Raw genomic sequence first — 25,846 nt, 5'->3', positions numbered from 1 at the left:
TATCAATCACATGTTACTTAATCATACGGTTGTAGCCCCAAATTACTTATCACATAATGTTTAGTCATACGTCAATGACCCCAATTACTTATCACATGATGTTTAATCATGTATCAAGGGTCAAAATTACTCATAGTCACATGATGTTTAGTCATGTATCAACGGTCAAAATTACTCATCGTCACATGATGTTTCGTCGTTCAACAAGTTTATCTAATCGTACAAAGGTCAATTCATCCGGGTTTTCAAAGCGCGCAAAACCTCAGTTCATGTCTTAAGTTCTTCGGTGATGGATGTGCAACAACAAGACTCCGTCTTTAGTACTGTAATCAAATATGGCTAAATAATGCAATAAAATAAAATAAAGTTATTTCCTATTTTCCCAAGTTCAATTCCTGTGTCCACATAAATATAATTTCATATTTTTTAAAAAATTCATTAAACAGGGGGAGGGTGTCCCTAAAAAAACGTGGTCCCTATACAGGGGTCAATCTTGGGTCCTGGGGGCCATTTCCAGGGACCATCCACTGTGACCTTCGTAGTGGTCATTCAACCTTTCCTTTCGTCATCTATCATTGTGAAACACATCACGTGTTCTTTATCAATCAATTGACCTTTCCCCCTTTCCTAATCCTATTGCATCACCTCCTTCGATACTCCCCCTTATCCTTAATTAAACAAGCGATAAACTATCTCTTATCAACTGTCGCATCTCTTTTATGGATACCACACTAAATCTATACTACTCAGGAGTGTTTTGTATTAAACAAAATTAAAATATGTCTGAAACCTTCTATACTTCTACATAATGTTCTTTATCTTAAATTTTGAAACCTTAATAACAAAATGGGAGCTGTGGTGGCTCAGTGGTAGAGCGTTTATCTCTGGTGCTTGGGGTACCGGGTTGTCCCCGCCAAGTGAACTTTGTGGTGGACAAACATCGTGTGCGTGGGTTTTCTCGGAGTTCTCCCGTTTCCTCCCACTTTCTTCATTCCACCATTTCATTCATTACTCATCATCACCGTCTCCTTTAGCCTAACCGGCATAACTGTGGGACGTAAAACTCAAAGATTTCATTTCATTTTTTTTTTAAATAACATAATCTTCCAATATTCGGTATTCTAGTTATTATTCAAACAATTTATTTTATGGCTGATTACCCACATAAAAAAGCAACATATAACATTTATCCATCAAGAAGAGGAACAGTCCATTTAACTCTATAAGAATTAATTATGCTAATAACATAAAATTCTAACATCAGTAATATTTGCGATCGCGAAATATCAGACTACCCAGAGATAAGCACTAATAAATTGATAAGAACTCAGAATATAGTAATATGATAAAGACGCATTCAAGTAAATGAACTCATACAGTACCCATAATAAGAATAGATTATGATCGATTTAATGTATTAAGGGATAATTCAGTAGAGAACCTTGATGAGGATGAGGAAATCAGGAAAAGCTGGTTCTAAAATAATCATCACTGAAATAATATACAGTACATCACAGTAACGGACCAGTGTTTTGGTAATGTGGGTGCAAGTTGGAGACGGATTAGGCAAAGTGAAACAAAAATACCAACATGTATGTAATTAATACGTTTATGCACATATTTAAAGAAACTACATGCATGAATATATGCACCTGTAAACTATGGATATATTCAAAGAAACATATGAGAAAATCTGTATGTGTAAGAGTACCTGTTTCGCAATTTAACTACTTTAGAACAAGTACAAGAGATTTTAAAACGACATTCTTCTGTTGAATGGAATCATGGCCTTAATCTACAAAATTTATGTTCATTGAAATAGACTTTTCAAAAGCAAGCAACATGAGCCAAACACAGAAAAGAATAAATATTCAAAACTGAATAAATTGTTGTGGAATAAAATGAAGACCAGTGTTAATGTAGGGGCAGCTGTACGCACTGTACGGGCCGCCTATGGTACTTTGAAAATGTTTTATCAAGTGATGGATCGCAGTAGCAACAATAAATATTGGTATGATCCAATATCGTTTGGTGGGGAGACAAAACACGTAGGTTTTGGAAAAAATCTTCTATATGGCAATAACTAGAAATGTAGTTGTCGTTCTGGGTAATGATAACGTCATCTTAAGAATAATCTATTTTGTTCGTATGCTCCTAGGAATTTGGATGCATTGAGAAAAGTAGTATTTTAGTAGTGTAGATGGTATATTCTTTGTTCTTTGTACCCCTCTGTTGTTCTCCATTTCGTTCATCCATCTGTGAACCGGAAGCTTTCAGAGAAGAAGATGGGGAGGGGGGACAGGACAGAAAATATGCAGTTGTGATCCGGACCGTAATTGATGACTTTTACGTTTCGCGTCACCAGAACAGTCCATCTTGTGTAACAGAAATCTTCCTTGGGGCCCCTTCTCCAATCTCCATGTGGCTCTCTGGTGTTATTCCCCTTCTTCAGTCCACTTAAAAGAAGAAAGTGACTCCATCTGTCTGTACTGACTAAAGAACGAGGATGATATTGTATGTTCTGGTTTGTGAACAGTGAGTTAACTGTATATGACAAAAAACGAGAGCCTCTGTGGTCAGTCATTCAGACAAGCACATTTCTTCCGTCACGTTCTTGTTCTCTTTTTTGTATTCATGTAATTCCAAGGACTGATTCTTCTTCCTGAACTTGTCTTCTAAGATCTGTTGGTGATTGGATTAAAACAGAAGTCAATGAACGTTTTCTCTTGTGGCTTCGTGTGGTTGTTAGTGACTTTCAACCAGGCTTGAGCAAGATATAACAGCAGTAGTAATAGACCTGGAATTATAATATTTATTACATAAGAGTTGGTCCTTTTTTTTTTGCGTTATAAAAAACTGAAACTGGTTACAACATACTTAGTAATACATTTTACCAAACAATTTTTCAACTTAATACAGTAAATTCTAGTTTATGGTATATAACTTACTCCATCCTCACTCCCTTCTTATTATGGAGAACGATATAGGAAACGGTTAAGTTCATTGCTTCAACAGACCGGGACGTGAATGTTGGTAATATCGTCCAGTCTTATTGGGAAAATCATTCAGCAATTTCTCATAATTGTTAATCTACTTTACATAAATACACTACTGTTATTGAGTCTTAGAATAAATAATACATATAACTTCCGTATCTCAAAATAGCGTGCAGTGTTATTGAGTTTTCCAAACTGTAGGTCATTGGAAAAATTTTCTTGAATGTATCTAAGGTTACGTAAGCTATTGTTCCTTTTACTACTGGTATAATTATACGTTATGCCATGAATTAAGTGGAATCAATCCGTAACGTGCAATTGGGAGAGAGAAAGAGAAATATTTAGAATGTCTTTCCTATAGAGGGCTTCTCACAGTGCCGTATCAAATCTCTTTGGAGCCCCAGTGCAAGAGGGTATTTTTGGGGCCTCAACCAGGAAGTTGGTCCCGGAGTAGGAGGGTATTTGCGGACCCGAATCAGTGAATTGGTTTGAAGGTGTAACAGTTGAAACTTGATCCCTTTGCCAGGAGACATAAGAGGAACCCCATTGAATTGATTTATGTATGGCTCCCCGGTTGGTTCTATGGGGCCTTCTGTTCTCGGTGCCTCTTTTTACAGCTTTCTCCTACTGGAAGCCATGAACAGGTAACATCTTTAAATCAAAATAGGTGATTACTAGATCGTTCGATTGATAATCGGTTTTGCCGTTGTTTCAGTAACATATTTGCTATTTCCATGCAATGACTCAGCTTGCATTGGTCTGCAAGATATTGTGTATTGTGCAATGCGAGCTGTTTGAGTTGTTTTAATATTTATATAATGTTCACTTTTTTGAAGTTTTACATGCTTTTTAATGGGGGTGAGATCAAAATAAATTTGTTACTAATCTGCATTTTTATAATGAACAAATCTCACTCATACAAAATGAATAGCAGGACAGTTTAAGTATTCAGTTGTAAGTAATATCAGCTTCAAGCAGCAGGTGCACCGTTGATTGTTACAGCTCTGGCTTCCTGGCTTTTGTCTTGGAAGTTTGGTAATAATATCCGGAGTCAGTAATTGACTAGATTTGTATACTGTGCTCGCTCTTCACCTTTTTTTTTTTCTGGAATCATCACTGTTGAGATTTACAAAAGATTGTTTCGAATCTTTTATTTTGTATACCCACCGTTAGTATATATTCAGGATCAACGTTTATTATAGATATTCTGAATTTGTCGTCTAACTTCTAAATGAAGTATGTAGTTCACTATGAGACAAAAATTAATGAAGAAGCCTTGTAGGACCGTATCAAAGAAAGGCAGCAATCACCTTAAAAATGCATCTTGGTCACCCAAAGAGTTAAAAAGAAAATCCAGAGACAATGCCTTAGTGTTTGTAAACCGAATTACAGTCATGTACACTACGTATTCCTATTATTTTCTTAATACTTTTTCACCCAGGTACGTAGGTGTGTAATTGCATCATTTTTATCTATGAAGTGCAAGTGCTGAAAAACATTCTCCAGATGTTGAGTTTCTTCATTGAATCTTGAAGGGCAATCTTCTAATAAGATGAAACAGCAGAGGAGCGAATGGACCAGCTGTTATCAGGATGTTGAACTTCTGTTATGGTCTGCTGCTTCAAGAATGTGTAGAAAGGAACGAACGTTGCTTGAAGCAAGAAAAGTAGAGGAAGAGAAATTGCAATAAACGAATGAAAACGGAAAAGAGAAGCTTCAAAAGTAGATAGAAAGACATTATGACGAATTGTTCTTTTCTCCCTCTCTCTTTCTCTTTTATTTATTTATTTATTTATTTATTTTTACTGTTATTGTTTATACATCAGGATTATTAACACACATTATAATTACCATGTATTCTTTTAATAAGTTGCGACCGAAATGCACGGATAAACTTAGCGAAAGGGAAAACACAGTAATGTAATGATCGATTGAAAGCGAGGATGGGCCATCAGTAAGGCTCGAATTTCTATGACATGTCGTATGTTGAACCTGGCATCTTTTTACATGTCTAATTAAACACTCTTGTGAATACTAAAATACGACTTTTATTGATAATATAAATTGATATTTGAACCGTATTCTAGCTTTAGGTCATACTTTAGGCGAATTTCACTTATTACTCAGAATTGGAAGTTATTTGGAACTTTTCATTCCGAAATAATTGTCCTTGTGTAACAGAATTTGAAGAAATTAATTTTAGATGGTCAAAGTGGTTGACCTGGCTAACATCAATTACTTGAATAAGCTCAATCACCACCTGAGCTTTTGGCTGTCTGTCTGTCTCTTTCTCTGCACACACGCACACACTTGAGCACTGGAAATTATGAATAGTTATTGTTTTGTACTCGCACTGCCCACAGCTGCGTCTTCCATAACAGTTATGAGTTCCATTTTATTACAACACATTTCAAATTTTAGGCATCGAGGACCCTCTGGCTAGGTCCCGCGTAACCCCAGGGGTCCGCGGACCCCACTTTGAGAATCACTGGCCTAGAGTATGAATGCTTATCATGCACTTTTTAATGTGATTCACCATTATAATTAATTTTTTGATTGATTGTTGGCTTTAGACACTTAACTATAGTGCAAAAATCGTACACTGAGAAAAAAAATTGTAGGTGGCGTACTTAAAAAGATAGGTCACATGCGTAATTCCTGTAGTTTTTGGACTTAACGTACAGTAGACGTATAACTGAAAACGCATGTTTTATAATACTTTCTGTATAAGTGTTCCATCTATATGTACTTTCTGTATGAAACAATGTAGGCGGTCAGGATCTCACATACAAATGGACGTATATAACATATAGCTGACGAAGGTAACATAAGTATATGTATGTGATATACGGAAAACTGTTAGATGTCAGACATCCTTCAGCGGCATGATGTAACATCGAAGGGCAGTGCCTATGTAGCATGCGGATAACGTGTGCTCCGTACTGATTTCTATAGTAAGCAAGAGGATACCATATATTTGTACAATATACCGCTGTCCGGAGAACGGATTTTTCTCTGTGTAGGACGGAGAAACATATTAAAATTTATATAAATAAAAAGAAACATCATTCAGGAGATGAAAATGGCAACCAAATATGGAGTTATAATAATGTTTTGATTGTTGAATTCTCCGTCAAAAGATAATTTGGACACTAACAAACATTAGCATGAAAAGTGAAATAAAATGGTGAGAAGTTGGTCATTTTATGATCGAGATGCTACTTTATTTAGTTCCCAGAATTGTATAAATGATGATAGGAAAAAGGAAGGCACCATATGTAGGAGGAATATATGTAAAGATAAATAACTTCATACGCTTGTATACAAGCGTAAATCAGTGCCAGATTGTGTCTTCTAGCAATACACGTGGATTATTTATGTACTATAATTAGTAGTTGGATTGAAAAAAAAATCATTGTAGTAGAACCGATACGGCTTATAATCGTTAGTTCTGAAACAAACATTATCTTATATTAAAGGAAGTACGCGTGGTATTTAAAAAAAAAAAAAAAAAAAAATTACACGTGCATGGTCCCAACTTCTAGTAACACAGCAGCCATAACTTCGAGACTGGTAAACTAAATGTTTTGGAAATTTCTACCAAATTAACTGGTAGTTCTGTTTTAATATTACTAGTAGTAGTACTAAACTAATTACAGAAACAAGAAAAGCTACGAATAACAAAATCATTTCTTCATTTAACCATAAAATAGGTTTATATGAAATAGGTTTCATATGTTTATATGAATTTGCGGCATCCAATGAGTGTAACAAAATGACCAAATAAAATCAAGGTAAAAAACGGTGAAAATTGCAATTTTGGAAAGCCAGACGAATGTTCTGTATAATCGAAAATCGTATACCTTTATAAGTATGGAAAAGAATGTGTTTTATACCTGTCGTGTCAGAAGTGCCCGTACACAGACTGTATGAGTCTACATGTGTGACTACTGCCAATAAATCGAGCTCCTTCATAGCTTATGTACCTTTGACATGGGAGATCCGGGCTCGATTTTCAGCGGTGATCATCTGGTTCGGATTCCACGTTAATCAGTAGGTCCGCATCTGATATAGCCTCGCTGCTGAAAGAAACGTTAAACTCAAAATCAACTCAACTTATTGCCGATAAATCAGTTCAGTCAATAGTTTTTTTAAGTAATTTATTTACTTTTAAAACAGTTTTCCACACTTTCTGTTTCAATTAACTATTGTTCGAGTATGACATATCTCGAACCCGGGTCCCCACGCCAATGGCGCGTACGCTAACCGCTTATCCACGGAGCTCTATTTAAAAAAGAAGACTTTACATAATACATACATTATCTTGTTATGTTTCTAGTTTACATAGGTAAACATTTTCTTTTCTTCTGAACTAGTTAATTTTATTTTACAGCCTGAAAGCAAAATGGCGTGTTGGTGTTAATGTATTTTCCTTATCTATATTTATCTTTCCAGGTTTGTATATATTTCTTCGTACGAATCGATTATTTTATTTTTCAGTTTTCCAGAATCCAGTCTCATGTTTCTCTTTTCCCTTTGGTTACATTTTTTGTTGGATGTTCACTTCCGCATCAATCATCATCATGACTTAACTTACTTGATATCTGTGTTTATCTATTGGGAATTTCCATGCATATCCTTTCCTCTTGTGCTAGTTGAATCAAGTATTTCCCTATTGCGAGTGACTTATGTCTGCAAATATAGATCAGCTCCTATTTTTCTTTCTTTGTTTTCTTCGCCCGATCCATATTTGAGTATTACACTACCTTCTTCTTCGTACAACTACAGCAAAATTTCTATTTATAACTAGGTCATACTGTCCATTTCTTGTTTTTCCTTAAATAAAATCCTCAGCTTATTTACTGTTTCGTCTATCATTTCCGCGTTTCATCTTTCCTTTAAGTCTTACCACCATAACGTTTATCACCAACATATTCTGCTTTCATAACTTTTACTTCAGTTGCTTCCCAGAATTATTTTTGCTCCATCATGACTATGCTTGCCAGTACTAGTGTAAAACACCGTAATCCTTCCCTTAGCTATTCACCATTGTCTTACCAGCTAAGTAACGTGACATATCCTTTACAAACCTGCATTAATTTGTTTCTTCTTCGAGATTTTCTATCATCTTCCGGCAACGTGTTATGTGCGTTCCATTTCAATCAGTTACTCTTATTTGCCTATTTCTTTCTAGCTCTTTTTCATATATCGTTCCTCTCTCAGCCAATTATTCCTTCTAAGATAAATGTAAGAAGTAATTACCATTGTTTTATCTACAGTATATTTATTTATTTATTATTTATTGAGCATCGAGTTACTCCTTCCTTTTTAGGCTAAAGATAACACTGAGAGGAAAGACCATATTAAAATGACAAAGATCTATATAAGACTATCACATACAACTGATAGTCTGATCCCAGACCACTAGATCGTCTCAACCAATATTGATGTATTTAAGAGAAACAACCAATATTATTCATTTTCAACAACGAAATCTATTATTACTTGATTTTATATTCAGAAAGATGTATCTCATATCAATTCTATTGATGTAGCAATTTACTTTTCTTTTTCTAGCACCGGGGAGTTGTCCACTTGTTGGTACATCTTGCTCACGGGGTCTGTTTTCATCGATGGATCTATGTTTCTTCCACGATCAAGGTAAGTTAATTTTCAAACATATCTTTTCCTTTATTTTTGTTTCTGTTGTACTGGTATGGTGACAAACAAACTATTCGAAAAAGTTATTGATCTTCAACTTTATTTAGAGTGTATTTTCTTTTTAATAGTTCTTGTAGGGCTAACTCTAAAGTAAGAGATTCACAATTATGAATTATTCAGTTATGTTCAGTCGTCTGTTACAACGTGACTGCGGAATGACTAAGAGGTTTGAGTACCAACGATGCACTAGATAAGAAAGTAAGTTTCACTCTCATCAAATAAAATGCATATTAGCAGATTAATTTATATTTTAACCTTACGAATCCCACCACAATAAGTTGCGAGCAACATTTTAGATTCCATCTTCTCGTTTGTTCAACTGTTGGATGACTATCAATTTAGTTTGTACTATGATTAAAATACAAGTTAAGTGTGGTTTGTCTTCTGATGGACCAAGACTTGAGGATTGCTATGATAAACGCCAAGTCCATTCGGTGACACTAATCAATGATCAGCCTAAATTGCCTCACTCAATGTTCGAAGCATTTATAGTTCATTATTTTGTGTTAATTTTAGAGGGGATATGTTTCTAAACTGCATTGCTTAGGTTTTTACTGGATTATTGGCATTGTTGGTCCCTGTCATCGATTCTGCACATGACAATCAAAAAGTTTAAGTTAGGATATTGTTTCTCCAGCCATTCTTATGTATGTAAATGGCATTAAAAATGGTATGTCATTATGAGTTGAGGAGTACAGAGAGAAACTCCTGGTCACCTACTTTTCTTTTAAAAGATTGGTACTCTTATCCATTAGCGCAACTAAACCAAACAAGTGGATATTTCTCTCGAAGATCTTTGTTTCAAGTGAAAATACTAATTGTGCCACATACTATTCTGAGATTTATGGCTCTTTTAAAGAGAGGTGGTTGACTAGGTTTCTTGAGCAAGACTGCACATAATAAAATATATTTTACTTTATACATTATCAAGACTGGTTTGGAACCATGAGAAAGAGAAAAAAAGATTCATTTGATGAGAGTTCTGTAATTGTTTGTGAGATTCATAACTGATATTGCATCAAATAAGTGACTACTGGAGTTCTCTGTGTGCGAGGGGAGGGCTCGTGACTTTCTATATTAAGTAACTTAAAAATGGAAGTCGATTTCTGTGTAATCCCAATTGCCAGCTATTCTTATCGTTTCTTGTGTAAGGTTTAAAGTTCAAATTTCTTAAACAAAATTACTAATTTTTCACTTAAAGTTCAGTCAGTTTTCAAAATGGTCTGTTATTCAGTGATATAAGGCGAGCATGTTATTTATTCATAATGATTGGTTAGAAATTTATTTTAATAAATTAAAAAGAGAATCATCAATGCTATAATTAGGTATTTTGATTGTGTTCTGGCATAATGATTTTAAAAATAATAACAAATTCGTCAGTATTTAACCAACAGAAAAGAAACCGACAATCTCGTTCCTGTGATATGCAATGCTGACGTAAGAGTAGTGCTCTCAACGGGTCGGGCCGGGTCGGGTTGAAGACCGACCTGACCCGACCCGTGATCCGAATTGACTGATCCGACCCGACAACCCGACCTTAGCTGATCCGACTGACCCGACCCGACAACCCGACCCGTTTGAGAGCATACGTCACGACACTGGGTGAACGCCAAAATGCACTTCCATTGGGAATTAAACCCGGACCACATGTACTGAAGTCTTACACGTTAACCACTAGCTAGATCAAGCGGGGGATTTGTATATGCATCTTAGGGAATATTTGGCACTTTTGAGATTTGGTTATTTCTTTTTATAACTGATACCAATGTCCGACGTGGGAGAAATTTATTTATTTTTTCTTGCTTTAGTTCTGTATGTGACGAAATTTTTCTTCAAGGTCAGTGTTCTCACCTGCTCGGAAGGCAGTAGCAAGGGTCTCTTGGCGGAGACAAAAGGAAATCGTTTACAACTACAATAATAAGGGCTGAGGAAACGGTAGAATACCTGTGATTTTTTCCAACCCTTCAACTTTCTTCCAAAATAGGTTTTTATGATTCCGGGACCCGCGCCACTTTGATTTTTCTTTCTCGGTAATTAAAACGTATTTTACAGTAGATATAGTTGCAAGTAAGAAGATACATAATATGAATTTTGTAATTTAAAATTTAAAAATACAGTATGATAATTAATTATAAAGTACTAATTTTATTTCATCACTTTCAGTCCAACAAATGAAATTCAAACAATTCGCACCCTGGGTCTTGGTCCTGCATTTCGTAGTCTTGGTGGTCTTTCATGCTATACAAGAGCCAAGAATGCTAGCCTCATCGGTACAAATGAAGACCAAGTGTGATTTTGATTATGGTCTTTCATACCATACGGAAAGCAAGAAAATATGCTCATCGCTACTTGGTGATCACCAAAACAAGGCCAAGAGCAAGATTACTATGCTCTTCGTCTTGCATATCCAATCTTTATCTTGTTCTTGTATCGATGTTCTTGGGCTTCTTGAAATGAAATGAAATATTCAGTTTAAGGTCCCTCGATTCTGCACCGAGGCTAAGGGAGATGGTAACCATGAGAAATGAATGAAATGATGGAATGAAGAAAGTGGGAGGAATCAGGAGAACTCCGAGAAAACCCACTACACGGCGTTTCTCCACCACAAAGCCCACTTAGCACAATCTGGGATCGAACCATGGACACCACGCACCAGAGATTAATTCTCTACCACTGAGCCACCGCGGCCCCGCTTGGGCTTGGTCGACCATATCCAATCTTTCTTTTGGTCTTGCTTAAACAACTTCTAGGTTTGTTCTAAATCCAGACTCCATATTGTCGTCTAAAGAGACACAATAATGTTGCATAAACCATCCAGGAGTTTCTAGCACATAACAACATAGAACTAATTACCAATAAATCATATTTCAAATACCAACTAAATACAAGCACTTGGAAGTGATAAATACAGACTATACTGGGTTCGAGAAATCAGAACGGATGTAACTGTACGTTACTACCATCGATAAAACGGACCCAAGAGTAACTCGTAGATGCGGTAGTGCCACTTACTCACAAGCACAACATGAGGTACAAAAATGAGCAAGACGAAATAAAGAAGATACAGAAATGTCTGAAAGTTACACTAAGGCAAATTACAGTTCAAACCAAGATGTAATCGTGTATAATAATAATAATAATAATAATAATAATAATAATAATAATAATAATAATAATAATAATAATAATAATAATAATAATAATAATAATATAGTCTGCAGGAGTATGCTATAGCAGCAATAGAGTTTGCTTTAATTAATTTCTCAGAATACTCGTGGAAGAAAATTCTTTTTGTGTATCCTTAATGCTCCCATCATTTCGCCACTCTGTTAAGATTACACACTTAAACTTTCTGGCGTAGATAATATAAAATTTAATCAGCGGCTGAGAGAACTTTCTTAAATACACTGCTGAAACAGCTGTGTCATAAAACGTACTCTTGTGGAATTATGGGCCATGAAGGTTAAGAAGCAAGACTCCACTGTTTACATTTTTTTAAGTCAGCGTTGGTCGTTTCATGTTAAGTGCATTGTTCTAAATTTATTCATGTGCTCCTACTTTCAAGCCACTTAACTCTTAAAAGTCGTATAAATATACACAAACGCACACACAGACATGCACTTACAAAAGCAGTTTTAACTAATATTACAGTTTCTCGGAAGCTCACTTCACTTTAAAATTCTTGGTTATGCTGTCTACTCTTTCCAGTGTATTGTAATAGTATTTTTTGGATATCCTTCCCATTTTTTCCCCAGTGGAAAGCATCTCTTATACTTGAATTTTATCAGAGTAATTTCTCCATTATGACACGGTTGCTTTTGAACACTTTGCTGTAAATCAGATAGTTTATAGAGTGTATGCAAAAACAAAAGACATGATCTCGAAATCTGACTCTGAGCACATAAGACAGGGATATCTGGCCCGAATCTCTCACTCTTAATGTCAATATTTGTTTAGATTGAGGGATTGATTTTAGGATTGAACCAAGAACCCCACGCGGCAGAGATAAGCATTCCACCAATTAGCTACTCGTCATCGAAGTTAAATTTGAGTACAAATAGTCTCTGATTTTAATAACAACATTAGAAAGTTCTGATATCCCTTGATATCTCTCATCCCTTTCATAGGTCTTTGCATGCGTTTGTATTAGTTTTTTTAACAATATGTTTACTCTTTAATCCATGACATATATTGAGGACTATTTTTCTGTTTTATTTCAAGTGAACCTGAATTTTAATGGCGTAATGTTAATGATTTCTTCTTTAGTCCTTCATTTTTTCAAAATTAATTTACATTATACTTATATAAATTTTACATTACTTAAATTTGAATATTAAATATTAAAATTATGTAAAACAAAATTTAATTCTCGCGAAGTAAGGAACGTTTAAATAGATTTAGGAAAAATTCAGTGAAATCAACTCATTGAAATTCCAATTAATTTCAAAGAAAACAGGAAAGTAATTTCCCATATAAATTAATGGGCTTTAAAAAAAAGCAAAGATAGCGTATTCAGCACCGTTAAACAATTGCTGAGACACTCTAGGGCAGGGTTTCTTAACCTGGGGGTCGCGAAGATAAGCGGAAGAGTTAGAATCTAATATCGGAAAATATTTTGAATGTTGTTCTGAAAGCATTTTTACGTACTGTCGGGGGGCGCGGTGGCTCAGTGGTAGAGCGTTCACCTCTGGTGCTTGGGGTCCCGGGTTCGATCCCAGCCCCCGCCAAGTGAACTTTGTGGTGGACAAACACCGTGCTCGTGGGTTTTCTCTGGGTTCTCCCGTTTCCTCCCACTTTCTTCATTCCACCATTTCACTCATCTCTCATAATCACCGTCTCCTTTAGCCTAACCGGCATAACCGTGGGACGTAAAACTTAAAGATTTCATTTCATTTTACGTACTGTTAAGGACAACAAGAAATAGGTCTACTAAACATTTTCAACAGGTGCAGAATTGTTTAAAAATCAATTTAAATGAAAGAGGTACGATATGAAACTAATGAGAACTGCATATTGAAATACAATTAAAATTGAAAGTTAATGAGATACCTGAGCATGGTGTGATTTCACTAGTGCGGCAATGTCCGGTTCAATCTTCGTGATGCACATTCTCAAGTCACTTAAAATAGTTAATAACTTTTTAAACAACTGCCCAAGTTTTTTTTAACCAAAATTAGGAATCATTTTACTTTTTTAAAATCATATGACCCAAAATTAAAGAAGTTATGAAGTTTTAAAAATTTCAAACGGCCTCCATTTTGAAACAGTATGACGGATCGGATTCAATATTTGTAATATGAATGAACTGACCAAATTTGGTTTTAAGTCTTTCGCATTTAGTTAAGTTACTGTATCCACTATATACAAGAAATAGATTCTACTCTTATAAGAATAGATGGATATCGTGAGATCTCTGCAATAGGTATATTAAAAATCCCACACAAGCTTATTACAAACCAGATATCATAAGGGGGGTCACTGGCAAGAGGATGTGATAAAATGGGAGTCGTGATAGGAATTAGATTGAAAACCACTGATCTACGGTATAACTCTTAACGTCAAATATAAAATTAAGATTTTAGTTTTAATTTTCAGTCACAAGTTTCTGAAGACTATCTATTGTTTGTTTCAACTTGTAATGTTCTTTGTCATCTTATATTGTGAAGTTCTATTAATTAGAACCCAGCACTTAATCATTTGTGCTGTTGTGTGTACTGTTGCCACAATTGAATGAATAGCTCTTACTCTGACACCTTTTGAAGATCTGCTTGAGCCTGATGAATACGCATGAAGTTTTCTTCCTTGTTTCACCTTTTGCAAAATTCATGAAGAGGCGGTGAATAAATTCAAGACACAGAATTCCTCTGATGCTTTGACACACGTCTCGAGAGTCTTTTGATGTACTTGTATCTGTGGAATTCTTCGATTCCGTGCTTGCGTTCCTCACAAGTTTATCCTCTATGTACATAATGTCTGTCAGTTTTATATATATGCAAATTTGATGTAGCTGTTCTCAAGGAGAAAACACCTTACAAGTTTTCGTTTCGGGAAAGTTTAGTTTACGACGAAACTTTTCGAAGTTGGAAGCTAAAGAAATCCTGTTGTAAAGTATTCTAGTATTATCTCAGTCATGAGAACTGTATTAACGTATTAGTTCATCATAGTCTTAAATAAGGTATTGCAAATATTACTCAAAATATTCCGTGTGTCTTTAATGAGAAAGGAAATATTAAAAAAAATATTATAATTATTTAAAAAATACAGTTATATATTTGAATCTAATTAATCCGCTCACGGTACAAGACAACAAATAAGAATGTTTCATACTGTAAACTGTAGAAATCTCGTCTCGATTCTCGAAGCATTCTCTTTCATCTCGTTTGGTAAATTTATGTACAAAATTTATGCCCTGAGTATTTTTTTTTTTTTTTAATTTCATCTATAAGTTGTCAGAATATTTCCGCGTCACGAGAGGTTTTTCAGAAGATATAACAACATTTAAACCATATTTATTATTAGAGTATATTGTGAGTAGTACGGCAGAACCTATGGTTTAATGCCCTTTTACTCAGGACTCAGGGTCCCCGGCCTCGAGCCAAGACCTACGAGTACATAGGACCACTCCTCTAAATTTTGACAGGGGCAGAGTCGTAATTTATGGAGGAGCAGGAGGGGCAACTGTATCCCTAAGGAAGCTCCCCGCCGTTCGAAGGGGGCCCATTTTAAGACAAAATTTTCTTACTCCATATACGATACGAACATGAAATTATAAATGAAGCATAAAGCAGGTTCTTTACATTACATAAACAAAACAGCACACAAAAGGTAAATAAAACAAAAATGAGTTGTGGGCCCATTTCAGTAAAAAAAAAAAAAAAAAAATGTTTACTATTAGGGGCCCTAGAAATAATAGTTATTCGTATGGCTTCGAGATTTGTCAATATTGTCCCCTTAATTAATTTGTCATCTATGGAACGGGCCCAGAAGCGTAACTAACGGCCTCGTAGACCTGCCGTGCGGGAGGGCCCACAGGCTCCGAGGGAGCCTATAAAGAGTAAGAGAAAGATTGAAAGAGAGAACCCAAGAATTAGAAAAACGACTTTTTAGGGGACCCAAATACGTGTATTAATGCTTGCCCTCCCCCAGAAAAAATCTAAATTACGGCGCTGGACAGGGATACCTAGGCCAAGGTACTCCCTAATTTTGGGAAGGGTACATTGGACTACTCCCTTAAATTTTGAAAATTGCCGAATTTATAAATGTAGTATTGTAGTATAGGACCGGGCTATATACCTGTGTAAGTTTGGATGGTCTGTTTCGTTCCCTTTTATGGATAAAAGAGTGTCAAAAATGTAAATGTCGGGGGTTGTTGACCTATTTTAGTCTCTTTGGTGAGGCTTTATTACCTTATATGCAGGGGTAAAAGTGCGGGCGAACGCCGTCCCACACCTCCAAAAAATATGTGCGGCGTCCCCCCAGTTCCTAAGAAATTACAATGGAAAAAGATAGTCAGGGGGACGACGTGACGTCATGCCGCTACCTACCATCCCCCTACCTTTTCGGATCACTTTTACCCCTGCTTATATGGCTATATGGGTGAGTACAAGGGTCCATTCCCCTTCATAACAAATTTGCTATATTGATGCTCCCGTCTCAAAATTTGGGAGGGGTACATAGGAACACCTTTTAATTTGGGAATAGCGAAAAAAAAAATTATAAATGTCCTCTGAGACTCAAATATATAACTTTGTAAATGTGGGTGGTCCAGTTAGTTCCCTTCTATCGGTAAAAATATGCCAAAATATTCATATTACTATATGCTTACCATGTAGTGTTTATTTTTTAAAAAAGAAAGATTAAGAAATACAAGATTCCTAGTTTGTAAAATTCCGTTTGGAAACTAAAATAAATGTTTAACAGCGTGACTGTTAGTATCTTGCAGCCAACTGCACGACGTACTCGCTTCTAACCCTGTTGTGAGCATATATATGTTAGATACACGCCCTGTCATATACCAATGCGATATTGCCAATGACAAACGTCTTCCTGAACAACTAACAATGCTTATCACTCGATTAACGACGTCATTGCATATGATAAATACATATACAGTAAATATGATAGAAATTGTTTTGATTAAATGGGATTTTGTGGCTCAGTAGTAGACCAAAAGATGGTTTGTCGACCTTGCATTGTTAAAAACCAACTTTTTCTGTTTTTCAAAGAAACACTAATCAAAGTCTACGTAAAAGAACAAAGTAGTGGGTTGATCAGATTTTATCTTTAAACTGTTCTTTCTGTGTGCAGATATAAAGGTCTTCTCCAACTGGATTAACTCTGTACAAGAGTGCAGTGGTGGCGTAGTCAGTATCTGCCTACCAACCTGGAGGCTCAGGTTCGATCGTGGTATGGATGCTTAGTAATATTTTCTCTTTCTATCCTCATCCAAATTCAAGGGTTCATCTAGCCTTTATGGAACAGGTACTACTACTGTTAAAATTATTCGATTAATTTTTCTCCGGTTATTCGAGTATTCAAATATGAACAGTTGTTTCAACATTTGAACAATCATTAGACTTCCAACCTATGCTATGCATAAGTGTTGGAAGTTTTATAGAATTTCTTGCCATCAATTCAGTGTCCCAACAATAGTTTCCACTTCCTCCGTTAAGAGTCTTCATCCCGGCGAAATTAAAATACCGTTAATTTTACAGTAATTATGTGATATCTTCAAATAGATAAAAGATAATTGAAATATGGAACAAGAGCGCCCTAGACAATATTATTTTGCGTGAGGTACCGTTATCACAAGTCACCTAGTGACTTCCCGTTTTCAGCTGTTTAGAAACGCGAAAATAAATGCCGTTTTTCAAAATGGCTCGAAATCGAAAGCAGATAAGTGAGTCGTGATAACGGTTTCTTATCTAAAATAATATTGTCTAGGGCGCTCTTGTTCCACATTTCGATTATGTTTTATCTATTTGAAGATATCACATAATTACTGTAAAATTAGCGGTATTTTAATTTCGCCGGGATGAAGAATCTTAACTCAGTTCAAATCGGAAGTGGTTCAAATGAACCATTTTCTGTTTCAACTTTTATCGCCATAGAACGAAAACATTAACAGATAACTAAGAGCTGTTTTTCGCAAACGACTCAGCGTCTCGAGACATACAGCGTCTGCATATAAAGTATATATATGGCTATCCACAACTGTACCAAAAACGAAAGTGGTTCCAGTTTATTATTATGTATTTCCGGTTTCAATATAGGTTTCCATAGAGCAAAAACGGCAAGGGAGATCGAAATGTGTTTTTTTCAGCTTTCTAGGAATAGGTTCCGTCTCCTGCATTAACCTTCTATTCAAACCGGAAGTGTTTCAAATTAATCATATCCGGTTTCAGCATTTATCGCCATGGAACGAAAATGACAATAGATAGCGACAAACGCTTTTCTGCGATCGATGCAGGGTTTTAAGAGGACATATTATCACAATCCTCAACACTACTAAAACCGAAAGTAGTTGAAATTTACTACTATGTCCATTTTAAATATTAATTTCCATAGAGCAAAAACGGTAAGAGATATCAAGATGTTTTATGCAATCAATGCGGCTAACCAAGAATAGATTCCATCTTTTCCGTTAGCCCTCTGTTGAAACTGAAAGTGGTTCAAATTAACCATTTCTGGTTTCAACATTTGTCGTCATAGAACAGAAACAGTAATAAATACCGACAAAAGAATTTATTTTGATTGATGATCTTGGTTATTTTTCGACATAGTCATTATAAACTTTCAGATATTTCTGATAGCGTGGCACAAGGTTTCGTATACCCTCTGTGTAAAAATCTCCCACCTGAGAGTGCAACCAGTCCAGAACTGATGGCTTGAGCAAAACAAAGAAGAACAAAAATCCCAAATAAAACCATCTCCTTTAGAATTTCAGGTTTCACACTAGCCTGTATTTTGAATTGTATTTAAATATACAGTTTTTGTTATATTTGCATTTTTCTTGTTTTTCAATGTGCAGTTTCTCATTAGTTTCATTCGTCTTTTATTCCAGTTGTTTATTAAATGATTCAGTTTCTTTGTGTTTAAAATTTTGTTTAATATATGTTTGCTGAATTTGACAATAAATATGGATCTAAAAATGTCTATCAAAATAATTTTTAAAAATTGATTTTTCCCCTTCCATATCGTAATTATATTTATCTCGTTCATCTCCCTTTGCGATCCCCGTAAGGATCCTGTCCCCCACGTTGAGAAACCCCATTCTAACCCCTTACATTCTCTCTTAGTTACAACTAGTGATGGGTAAATTCCCGGGAAGATTCCCAAAATGGGAATTTATCCGGGAATTTATGTTCAATCAGAAAGAAAATTGAATTCTATTACTATATTATGATTTCAAAGTTGAATTAAATATTATATCACAGCATATTATTACTGTTGTCCACAGAGGATTCTTTAAAATATATATTCTGAATGGTACCATGTTACTTTATTAACACTTTGTATATTTAGAAAGTACGCATAAATGTATATTTATTTACAATATGATCTATCAATTAAATATGTGTGAAAAAATTATATAGTAAATTACATAATAACAGTTTAAATTTATATGTAAGTGGATTTGCTCAACTTGACTCTATTGCTGATATTATAAACACATTAAATTTATAAATGTTATAAACTAATTAGATTGGGTAAATGCTAGAAGATACATGTCTCACCAATTTATCAATATTTGCGCATACATATTTATGTTCACAAAATTTGCAAGATACTTACTTATCTTTATATTTTAGCACCTAACATTGCCATACACGACCTTTCATTCTACCTATTTCTCGAAATCCCATACGTTAATTCACATGTAAAAGAAGTCTGAGTACTCCTTCAGAAATTCGAGTCAGAGAGAGGAGACAGACCGACGTCTATTACTAATGGAAGTTCAGGCTTTATTAATAGTACTTCATCTCTATTTCTACATAATTCTAAATTACTTTACAAAATGGTTCCTTTTCATCATTTGTAAATTAGTACTTTGCTAATTTTGGCTGTTCTTTAGCATTGGGGGGCAGATTTGCACCTACTTTTTTGCGATATTTTATTCCGATGCGTTTGTTTTATGGTTTCATACGTTAAATTACGTTACCAAATGACAGCGTTGCAGAGCGAGCGTTAGCAAATGAAGGTGGGTTAGAGCCCCGCATGCCACGTTGTTTTCCATCTTCGTTACCAACAATTCACTTGCTTTTTTCACATAAATCACTTCCACTTACCTTTCCGTTTTGTATAAATCCCCTACTGCCCTAAAAAGAATGTGTTCGATACTTTCTTGACTACTTGAACATCACTATCAACTCATTTCTTCCGTAAATAATCCTACTTTTTGCTAGTTTTGGCCCCCCAATTCTATACAATTACCTTACTTTTTAGTGCAAATGAAAATGGAACAAAAAAATTATATTATTAGTTATATAAAGTACTGTCAAAGAATTTTAAAATTTTTAACCTCCAAATTCTTTAAAATCTAGAATTAGGGTAGGTGGGGGCAAAGATCCGCAGTTTTCACGTTTTTTCTTTTCTCGATTTATGGTCTTTAATTTCGAAACTCGAAATGCCACAAATTGATACTTTATTTATTCAGCTACATTGAACATCAATTTTAGAACCTGCAAAGTTACTGTGTTTGAGTGGGAATTTGATTTTATGGACCCATGCAATTTCGGACCTTTGCCCCATTGCATGGGGTAAAAATCCGCAAGTGAATTATAATGCGGATTGTTTCCCCACACAGAAAAAACAAAATTGTTACAAAACTTTTTGGTATTTTTACTGTATTAAACTGTGTTATAGTTACCATAATACATAAAATAGTTTTATTCGTGTATTTTAAATTGACAAGTAGGTCTCGATACTTAAATAACATTAGAAATTGAACAAAAAACTTTAGAACAGAAACAAATCACTCAGATCAGTCTTAAAACCTATCATATCTTTGAAACGAGTTGAAGTGCTTTCAATCGGTTTGGACAATTTCCTCACAACGTCGTCTTTATGAAAGAATGATTGTTCAACCGTTTCCTTGAATCGCATGGTGCGAGAAACCCTTTTATAGAAGACACCTATGTAGCCATCAACGTCAACTTCTATTATTTTAGCCACGTATAAACGGAATGATTTCGCTTTTCCATACACTTTGACCACAACAAAGTCACCGACTGCAAGCTCAGCTGGAATATTGTCGTTCTCAATTTCCGATTCACCACTGGATAGGGTTAGTGAAAATTCATAGTCGTCACTGCTCTCGTGAAGAGAAAATTGAGATTCTGATTCAGATGATGACAGTTCTTCACCAATTTTCTTTTTCGGATTACCAGTATTTTGAAAGAGTCTCTTTTTGGATTGTTTTGGTTTGTAGACATTTTTCTCTTGATCTACCTTCCTCTGTCGTAGTTCTTCAAGTCGTTCCTTGTGTGGTGTTGAAGTGAGAAGAGTCGATTTTAGACTTCTTCCTGTACGGTTTCTTTTAACACTTAGGCCTATTTTCGGAAGTGGAATAATATCATAGGGAGACACGGGTGACTGATCAGAATTAGAAGTTCCAGGCTCAAAGTGTTGCAGTGCAGCTCTGTTACTTGTTCTATCAACGGAAGATGGTCCAGGGATAGAATTACCGGGAGCAGTCACCTTATCGGAAGTTGAAGCCTCAAATGTTGCATTGTCCAGGGCAGACTTTTGTATGCTTCCATCAGAAGAAGCGGAAAGCAGAGTTGTAGGATGTTTCAAAGGAGCCGTGGAACGTATTCCATCTGAGGAGCTGGAAGAGACAGGATTAGGATTTCCTGGAATAGTTGCGTTGGTGGCTTCATTACCCATTGTTTCTGAAAGAGGAAGTTGAAAGTTTTCCAGCGATCTGTCTTCAAAACAGATTATTCCACGCAGGTCAGGATCTTCAAGATCAACCGTGTCAATTTCAATTTCTTGTTCTGTTACTGAAGCTGGTAAAAAGTCTTCATCAGTGAAAATATTGATATCCAGCGGATGAATTCCCGTTACTCGAAATCCATGAGTAGCTTTCTCTACTGTGGCTGTCTTCTCGAACGCTCGACTAAATATACCTGCTACATAATACTCCGTCAATACTTGACCAGGATTTGATGTGATCCAATTGTCGCACAAATCATCATAATAAGCTTTCAATGGTCTAAAGAAAGCACGGTCCAAAGGTTGGGTTCGGTGACTGCTATGAGGAGGAATACTAACCATGTGTATGTTGTTTTTCTTGGCCAAAGTAATAGCCTGGAGTGAAACATGCGATATATGATTATCTAAAATAAGCAAAACTGGGCTTTCTGCAGAAGGTTGAGTGTGTTTTTTGAAATGATCTAGATAAACTAAAAATGTCTCCACATTCATGTAACCAGAGTCGGTCACAGCCATTGCAGAACCGATTGGCCCATCTTTCAGAAGAAGTGGATTGTTCCTTTTTCGTGAAAATATGAAAAAAGGTGGAACATAATGTCCTGTAGCACTCATCGCACAAGCAACTGTCACTGTTTTTCCTTTGTCAGCAGACACATTTTTTGACACTTCTCGTTTACCTTTTGGAGCAACATGTTTAGGTAATTTATTCGGGACGGTTTGGAAACCACTTTCGTCCATGTTATAGATACGATTTGGCGGGAAGTGATACTTCTCCTGAATTTGTACCAAATTTTGAAAATACTGAGTCATCTGTTGCCTGTTGAATCCCATTGTTCTAGCAACACTTGTCTTTCTCGGAGTCCGCAGAGAGAGATGATTCCTCTTCATAAACTCCCTTGTCCAGTCCCTGCCAGCTAACTTCGATTCCTTTGAGAAGGAATGTGTGATTCCATTTCTTTCTGCATATTCGTAAGCAAGGAACCGTAGAGACTTCAATGTAAGTCCATAAAAACGGGCATCTAAATCTTTAAGATGTTGCACTATTTCCTTTTCTTGCTCTGGGGTGAACACACGTTTGAAACGTCCAAGTGACTTAACTCCGTTACCAACTTTTAATCTTTTACGAACTGTTGACTCATCAAATCCCAGAACTCTGCCGATTTCTCTTACAGACATACCATCTGCTTTCATTTGCTGCGCTTGTTGAAGAAGAGCATCGGTCAGCGGTCTTAAATCTTGTCTCTTTCTTTTGTAGTTCCTGCAACGAGAACGTGAAATTTGTATGAGAATTTCTAGCATTAGAAAATATTCTTTTTCAGAGATATTATAAACATTTGACAATAGTTCAGTGTATTCTCACGATTGCATGCGGTGTTGCCAAGAGACGATACGAGAAGAGACTTTGAGGCTGTCTCGTCTCGTCAAAACGCTGTATCGTCTCGTGTCTCGTCTCAAAAATAATTGGCCCGTCTCTTCTCGTTTTTGATCAAGATGAGACGAGACACGAAAAAGTCTCGTCTCGTGGCAATATTAAAGCATATATGATACCAGTCGAGACGAGAGTTTAAAGCTGTGTCGTCTCTTCTTATGAAAACACTGTCTCGTCTCGTTTTCGAGACGAGACAGGAGACGAAAAATGTCTCGTTTCCTGGCAACACTAATTACATATTACTGTTAGATCAAAATTTTATGGCTGAAAAGTAGGTCTACACTATGCTCTATTTTAGTTCAGTACTATAATTAATTCAGAAGGTATCAACATAAAAGGTCTAAATTTCCTTTTAGTTTCACACGATTCGACAAAGGAACAAACAGGAAAATTTTAAAAACATAATAGAGGTTGTATTCAATACATCGATATTCAAAACACAGGAAACTACCAAAATTTAAAACATTGACACTTCCAAAATTCAGCTAACGTCATGTTAGGTTAGACTTCCTTAGAAATAAGATTTTCGCTATATCGGTGTTTTGAGTGTCGCTCTCTTAATAGACACCCACTTAATGAAGTATATAAAGTCTGATATAGCCTATATGCAATTATAAAGTATGCCTAAGACAGAATTAATTTTTGAACAGAAGAAATTATTTAGTAATTCAATATGAATCCCCAACCACAAGCCAAATTTGGTATTGATTTAACTTAGTCCGTTAGTCTGTAGCCTCGAATATTAGTCTTCTTTTACACAGCACTTGCACAGCATAGTCACCGACATATGTATCGATATGGCCTATGTATATAGGTAGTAAGGTAGATTTTTCGAAGAATATATAACTTTTTATTTAAAAAACGTTCGAACGGGGTAAAGGTCCGCAGCGGATTTTTACCCCACTCTCTCCGCGGATTTTTACCCCATTTTGCCATTGTGGAAAACTCTGCTAATTCCCGCCAAACAACAATAGAGCTCGATGAACTGCCTCCATTAAAAAAATAATAAATCTTTAGGTATATCAAAAGAAACATAATAATACATAAATCTATAATAACACCGGCGTCAAAGAAGTGCATTGTTTATTCTAAATTACATCAAACTATGCGAAAACGTAACTTACCTCATAGCTTTAAAGGTTTTAGTTGTAAAGCAACAAGACTTCGTATGTCACCTCTCCTTGATGATAACTCGTGATCTGAAAAGCAGTGGTGCCAGTTCAATTCTAAACTAACCTGCAAACGCCCTGCGGATCTTTGCCCTCCGCGGATCTTTGCCCCCAAATACCCTAAATCATAATATATTAAAATAAAGTAATTAGCCATATTGTTCTTATTATTTGGAAAATAAAGTAAAGAAATGGAAATAAATTCCTTCCCGGGAATTTATAGGCCAGGGAAAAAAACTGGGAATATTCCCATTTTTAAATTCCTTCCCACCGGGAATATTCCTACTGTCCATCACTAGTTACAACATGACAAGTCTTGCATACAGTACAGTAGGTCTGTGGTATAGAGCTCACATTATCTGCAAAGAATCCCTGGCTCCACACTACGCCGTGTGGGTATAGTAAACAGGTAGACAGTATTCTGTCCGTGAGTTCTTTCGTTCGTCATTCTGTCGTCTTCCACTTTTATCTATTATCCATGTTATTTAGCCAATGTGTGAATTGAATGTTTTTCCCGGAGTGTGTGTGTGTGTGTGTGTGTGTGTGAACTTAACCTATAATATATCTATCCCTCACACATTATCAAAGAAGTAATTGGATGCCCTTCCGTCAAACTCAGTACGACCATAGACTATATAAAAACAAATCTGTCCCTTTCATATACAAAATAAAAAAGTTGTATTTTTTCTGCACTCATGAATTATAACCATCAGAGCCGTAGCTAGAGAATTCGGCGCCCGGGAAGTAGAATTCGGCGCCCTCTACACTCAGCTTACTAAGCTATTCGTATACATAAACAGCGTTTGTTGTTATGCTACGCTGAATTTTTTATCTAGCTGCTTGTACAGACTATTCCAAAAATCAGAAGCGATAATTATGTATTCTTTTACAAATAAAAGTTGTTTCCAAGAGTCTTATGCTTGGACTTTTTGTGAAACTTGGCAAAACTACCTTTGGTTGTATACAAATCCACTTGGAAAACAGTTATGGAAATTTACAACTATTTACGTTTTATACTATAGATAAGAAATGAAATTTGAATACATTAGAAATTATATGCTTTTAAAATGTTCAAAACGGGTGATAGCATTAATCTCCAGTAGTAATTGTAAATTTCTGTATTTTTATTCTGTATGTGACCTCAAAAATAGCATTTTAATTTCTATTCTTTTACGGTAGAAATATTCCGTGAAATGTAACGGAAATTCAGAAGGGGTCTTCTTTACGCATTTCTCAAAGCCTTCATTCTCACTGTTATGATTAATCCGGTTGGGAAGAAAATCCTGATTATCTAAGTAAACTCATCACCATAAAATCGCCGAACACTTATTTCATATTTTGAAAACACATGAGTAGATTATAAATCATTACTCGTTACTTCGTATATTACATCGTCATTAACAAATCGAAAACTTGTGACTCTTTTGAAACGTTTGGGTTGCGGGCTGAGCGAGCAAGAAAATTTTAACAAATCTATTTCTTTACAAACCGACAACAATATTGATTTAATAGAGCGCCAATACGTTTTCGGGGCGACGCAACGTTTATTCATTTTCAACATTCTTTTTTTTTCTTCTAGCTCGTTCGACACCCTC

General features: G+C 35.6%; 1 protein-coding gene across 2 annotated transcripts in view; it reads left to right on the top strand.

Annotated features, from left to right (window-relative positions):
- PDZ-GEF (PDZ domain-containing guanine nucleotide exchange factor) overlaps positions 1-25,846 on the top strand; it is an 835,430-nt gene that overhangs the window by 325,412 nt on the left and 484,172 nt on the right. For both annotated transcript variants that reach the window (XM_081771896.1, XM_081771905.1), the window contains one exon: positions 8,574-8,657. In XM_081771896.1, coding sequence (XP_081628022.1) covers positions 8,574-8,657 — 84 coding nt within the window. The remainder of the gene's footprint in view (positions 1-8,573; positions 8,658-25,846) is intronic.

The sequence above is a fragment of the Thermobia domestica genome, chromosome 1 (genome assembly GCF_964235325.1).
Source record: "Thermobia domestica chromosome 1, izTheDome1.hap1.1, whole genome shotgun sequence".
Taxonomy (NCBI): domain Eukaryota; kingdom Metazoa; phylum Arthropoda; class Insecta; order Zygentoma; family Lepismatidae; genus Thermobia; species Thermobia domestica.
The sequence above is the reverse complement of the archived record's forward strand: the minus strand, read 5'-3'. Positions and strand labels throughout refer to the sequence as shown.